This window comes from Lampetra planeri, chromosome 43, assembly GCF_965212315.1.
Source record: "Lampetra planeri chromosome 43, kcLamPlan1.2.h2, whole genome shotgun sequence".
Classification (NCBI taxonomy): domain Eukaryota; kingdom Metazoa; phylum Chordata; class Hyperoartia; order Petromyzontiformes; family Petromyzontidae; genus Lampetra; species Lampetra planeri.
Window position 1 is genome coordinate 7,854,564 of NC_136149.1, and position 5,910 is coordinate 7,860,473.

At 45.3% G+C, this 5,910-nt stretch overlaps 1 protein-coding gene across 1 annotated transcript; it reads right to left on the minus strand.

Moving 5' to 3' along the window:
• Positions 1–4,194: 4,194 nt before the first annotated feature.
• On the minus strand, positions 4,195–5,583 carry LOC144732718 (uncharacterized). The gene is made up of 3 exons (XM_078614305.1): positions 5,465–5,583; positions 4,765–4,936; positions 4,195–4,436 (listed from the first exon to the last, which is right to left on the minus strand). The coding sequence occupies exons 2-3, from the start codon at positions 4,921–4,923 to the stop codon at positions 4,236–4,238; spliced, it is 360 nt and encodes a 119-aa protein (XP_078470431.1). The 5' UTR covers positions 4,924–4,936; positions 5,465–5,583; the 3' UTR covers positions 4,195–4,235.
• Positions 5,584–5,910: the final 327 nt, after the last annotated feature.

Genomic DNA, 5,910 nt, shown 5'->3' on the forward strand with positions numbered 1-5,910 from the left:
ACTACATATGCATGTGCATTATGCAGGATTAACAGCATCAAAGGGAGCTGCAGTTGAAGCTGCTGCTGCAGCTGCTGCTGCAGTTGCTGCTGCAGTTTCTGCTGCTGCTGCTGCAGTTTCTGCTCCTGCTGCAGTTGCTGCTGCTGCAGTTACTGCTGCTGCTGCAGTTGCTGCTGCTGCTGCTGCAGTTGCTGCCTTATCCATTTTAATATAACACTATGTATTATTCTACCCACCCTAATGTGTATCACACTGCTATATATTTACTATACAATTACGACACCATACATTACTCTGCACACTGCACCATGCCAGTGAGTGGAACGCGGTCTGAAAGTCACCGTAAACGTGAACACAATCAGTTAAGATCCGAAATGGTTTATTACGTCCTTCCAATGATTGCTAAGCCAGAATCCATCTTCTCGGTTGAAATTGTCTCTGTGTTTGTATATGTGGATCGCCTCATGAACGAATCTCTCATGATAGCCAGATGGCTTGCAGAGAACCTCTGTCTTGGAGAAGTCAATGTCATGTGAGCCCACTGAATTGTAACAGTGATCTGCCACGGCTGAGGTGTTTGTCCTACCGTGTTTCAGGTCTGCTTTATGTTCACGGATGCGGTCCGAGACATGTCGTTTGGTTTCTCCAATGTAACTGCTACCACAGAGGCAACTTAGTTTGTAGACGCCAGGGTACTGTATGTCTGGAACCATATCTTTTACAGACGAGACCAGATCACGGATTTTATGTACTGTGTTGAATCGGACCTGGATCTTGTGTTTAATCAGGATTTTGGAGATCTTTTTTGTGACCCCAGCAATGTAGGGTAAGGTGAGGGTCTTGAAAGGCTCCTCAACAGGATCCTTCTTGATGGTTGGTTGCTGGGGTCACAAAAAAGATCTCCAAAATCCTGATTAAACACAAGATCCAGGTCCGATTCAACACAGTACATAAAATCCGTGATCTGGTCTCGTCTGTAAAAGATGTGGTTCCAGACATACAGTACCCTGGCGTCTACAAACTAAGTTGCCTCTGTGGTAGCAGTTACATTGGAGAAACCAAACGACATGTCTCGGACCGCATCCGTGAACATAAAGCAGACCTGAAACACGGTAGGACAAACACCTCAGCCGTGGCAGATCACTGTTACAATTCAGTGGGCTCACATGACATTGACTACTCCAAGACAGAGGTTCTCTGCAAGCCATCTGGCTATCATGAGAGATTCGTTCATGAGGCGATCCACATATACAAACACAGAGACAATTTCAACCGAGAAGATGGATTCTGGCTTAGCAATCATTGGAAGGACGTAATAAACCATTTCGGATCTTAACTGATTGTGTTCACGTTTACGGTGACTTTCAGACCGCGTTCCACTCACTGGCATGGTACAGTGTGCAGAGTAATGTATGGTGTCGTAATTGTATAGTAAATATATAGCAGTGTGATACACATTAGGGTGGGTAGAATAATACATAGTGTTATATTAAAATGGATAAGGCAGCAACTGCAGCAGCAGCAACTGCAGCAGCAGCAGTAACTGCAGCAGCAGCAGAAACTGCAGTAGCAGCAGAAACTGCAGTAGCAGCAGCAACTGCAGCAGGAGCAGAAACTGCAGCAGCAGCAGAAACTGCAGTAGCAGCAGCAACTGCAGCAGCTGCAGTAGCAGCTGCAACTGCAGCTCCCTTTGATGCTGTTAATCCTGCATAATGCACATGCATATGTAGTACTAATCACATTCCTGCATTTCCCATAAATATGCAAAATTCCTCTTGATATGCAAATTCCTTTGTCAAGGCGCCCAGCTTATATATATGCTCCAAGCTCGTGTGCTGTTTCATTCAGACTCTGTCGCCTCGACGGACCTGGTTTTCACCTGAGGACGGCTGCTTGCGTTGTGGCCGAAACGTCGTGAGAATAATTTTATTATGTTTTATTTTTATTATTTTATTACTTCCCTTCTACGTGACTTTACCGAAAGAACCAATAAGATGAATCCCTGCAGTCACGAAAGCTTTAAATCAAAATCTAATCTAACCTGACCTCACCTAATATTGCATGTTTTTCGGTCAAGAAGAATAATAACAACACATAAATGGAGATAGGGAGGCCGGTGTGGCACATTAGGAATGGATCGCTCTTTTAATTATATCCTTGTGCAGCAAGGGAGTAAAGTGTGGTTCTGTGAAGGTCCTGATGTGCTGTGCAGTGCATCAATGCATGTGTGTACAGCAGCATGTGATGACTGAGTCGGGCCTGTAGGTGGCTGGTAGGGCTAATGAATAACAGCACGTGTAAACCAGCCACATGGTTAATGGCGTCTCGGAAGAATTGCTGCGTGTAACACACGTGTTGTTGCATTTTACAGGTAAAGGACCCAAAGGTTGTTTTTGATCGTTATATAAATGTTCTAGACTTGTTTTAGACTTGTTCTAGACTTTAAGCTTGGCTTTGAATGGGTTCGTTTGTGATATATGCAATTAGAGGCGTTTTAGCACTGTGCATTGTAAAGAGATGACGCACTGTAATTAGTTACTGTCATTATAATTCTCTAATTCTAATACTGTTTAGTCTATAACCATGCCCATGTACCCAGAGTATGACTACTTGCAATGCTATTGAGAATAGAACACATGTAAAGTAGTAAGCTGTACAATGGTGAGATACAGTACGTATACTGTACACATACAGTACATATAATGGGTGTAATATACCGATATAAGTGGATGGTATAGATAGACATACAGCTTAGGATTAAAGTAATAGTCGAATAGTGATGTGCAAATGTGATTGTCAAAGACAAGGATGGTTTATAAGTAGTAGAATTGGGTTGAAGAGAAAGGGTTAATAAATAACCGCACGTGTAAACCAGCCACATGGTTAATGGCGTCTCGGAAGAATTGCTGCGTGTAACACGTGTTGTTGCATTTTACAGAGTGACGGTGCGGTTCTTCACAAGATTAATATTAACCACAATAAATAAATGTGCTTGCCCTCGATTTGGAGCACCTGCCCACGTCCTTCATTTCGAGTGTGCAACACCAGTACACTTTTAAATGCATATTAAATATATGTAATAGTTTTGTTATTAATCATCATAAATAATGGTACAGCAGGCTAACAGTGGATAACTTAATTCAAACAAAGCAACGGCGCTGCTACATCTGCGCATGCGTCAAGAAATACCCCGCAACGTGGCGGTACACTATTTTATAGCCAGATAATTTCACTACACTTAGCTTAAAAACTTCTAAATATATTTTTGTATATTACAGTAATCGTTGAAATTGTATGTTAATAAATATAGATTTAAGGAAACAAAGTAGTTGTACTTATGTGCATGTGCTTAATTTGTTTTCGATCATTTTCCTTCTGAAAATATCTGGCTTGTGGAAATTTACGTCAGCTATATACACGTGATGGTTGGGATCAAACCAACGACCTCCTTTATATCAGGCGAGGTAGTTAAGATCTCGCCCCCGCGGCACCCCTTTCACAATTGGTTAAAATTTCACTATTGTAACCTCACTCGGCGTTTAATAACCTACCGGGCTCTGAAAACATTCCAGTGTTTCCCAGCTTAGTTATCCAGGTTGCTTGCAGCCTTGTGTGCAGCCTGTTGGGCTTGTAATTAACACGAGCCCAACTTTGGAGCTTTTGTTGATCAGTTCTTGCATTTTCACGTAAATTTATATTGCACATTGGAGTGGGTCAACAGCAATATCAGAGAGATGGTCATCACTCTCAATTTCCACCAAAAAAGAAAAAATTATAGTGCCGGGTGAATAACGTTGGTTAATGTGAGACCCCCCCCCCCCCCCCCCCCCCGAATTTTAATGGAGTCTTCATCTGCATATCCCTGGTGCCTTGCCACCCCAGAAGTTGAAAAGCTCAATTTTTACAAAGTCAAAGGCCTTCTCATAGTCCAAGGGCATTGGACAAGGTTACTTTATCGTTATGCATCGCTCCAAGAACTCGATTTCTAATCTGAACGGGTACACCGGTAGAACACCTTGATAATCCGATCGCTTGTCCGCTTTAAATTCTGCGATGCTTTCCAAGATCTGACTATAGAGGGTGAATGGAAAAATGGAGTATTACCCCCTATTTCTATAGAAGAATTAAATATATTACAGGTATGCACACGTCATGAGAAGGGACCAAACCACAGAACGATTCAAAGACCAGGACCCAGTTTGCCAGTGATTTTATTATTTATCTCGTTTCATATTTTAAGGCGATGTCGGTTTATCAGCAGAAATGGGCCGGCCACAGGGCCCCTTGGTGAGGAACACGCACTCCTGGAACGGGGAATGGCCTGCCACGAGGATCCGCGTCCACGTGGCCATGAACGCTTGGAAGTCCACGCTGGCGCCTTGGTTCTCGTGCAGATCCCCCATGATCTTGCGCACTTCATCCGGGTCACACGCACCCTGCAGGCGTGATAGCGAGAACAGTTTCTGCTATTAAGTAATGCACCAATCCTTCTGCTCAGTGATGCATCAACAGGAATCAACATGCTACGGTGGCCATTATAAGCGGTCGCAATTAATCCCTAGCAGCGGCTACGCGCGTTCAGTCATTCCTGCAAAACCCAGCGCCACGGCCCCTGGCAGTCTTGAGGCGTTCCAGATCCAGACGGGGCTCTCACAGTGCGGGGTCTCCAACTGCACGAGGATGAAGCGCAGATTACGGCGACACGCACGGCTTGAGAAACGCATGCGTTGTGTAGCCACCGCGCGGAGCTCGCAGGAAACCCACCGCCAGGTAGGGCCGCATGTGCTTCACGAGCAGATTCTGCAGCGCGTGCTTCCTCATGGAGACGCTCCCCGCGCCTCCTTCACAGTTGGCGCAGAACTCGCGCACGAAGATGTCCATCACAGCGCCCAGATCCTCCATGGCGGCGGCAGATGAAGGCATCACGAGATTCTCACTGAACGTGTAAAGGATACACTTAGATCACCAATATAACATTTAGACTGCTAGCGAGCACCGATTAAATGGTAGCACGGCATATGAGGGGGTAGGGTTATGCATCCACATCACATCCTCATGTGGCAGAGATGAACTAGGGAAGGCACAATACTAGTCAAGATATTCCTAACCCGGTGTGTACAGAGCAGGAATCGAACTCGGGTGGCCGGGTTCATAAAGCGCAGAGCCCAAACCGCGCTACATTACCGCTCATCTCAGACACGAATGTACACTCCACACGGGTTAACGCCGTGCAGCGACCATCCACGGAACACGAATGTTGCGTTCAGGAGCAGACTAAAGAACCGCGATAAAACGTGGCTTAACAAATAAGGACCCAAACTTTACAGCAAATGCCTCAAACTCGCCCCAACGCTCGAGTAGAAACAACGCAGATAAGATTTATGGTGGCCAATGCGCGGATGTCGTTTCCGTGGCCCGGTTCGCACTCGAGACGCTAAGAGGGAACAAAAACAACCGAACATACCGCGATGTAAAGCAGGAACAGAGACGAGCCGAAAACACTGACTCCACCTTTCGCAGAGTTTAAATCCTCACATATGCTGGTGACGTCACCAATTACTGCCTTCACCTGTACTTGTGACGTCACTCATCATTGTATGCACCTGTGCTGGTGACGTCACTCATCATTGCATGCACCTGTGCTGTTGATGTCAATCATCATTGTATCGACCTGTTTTATTGACGTCACATGGCTCATCGAGTCTCCGTGGACGAATCTGACCAATCACGTGCGCGTGCGGGGTAATGGTGATGATGGAAGCAGCGACGATGAAGATTGATGAGAATGACGAGGAAGGTTGCTGAGTTTGTTTGTCTCTGTGATGTTCACCATTGTCGTGAAGACGCCATTCGCCGTTCTTTTGATCACAAATCCCATGCGAATTTTTTTACTCAGCGTCGATTCGCGAG

Excerpts from the sequence above, each read along its gene's own strand:
- LOC144732718 (XM_078614305.1), bottom strand. The coding sequence starts at position 4,923 with ATGCCTTCATCTGCCGCCGCCATGGAGGATCTGGGCGCTGTGATGGAC. Across the intron at positions 4,437-4,764 it reads ACATGCGGCCCTACCTGGCG|GGTGCGTGTGACCCGGATGA; the intron begins GTGGGTTTCCTG and ends TCACGCCTGCAG.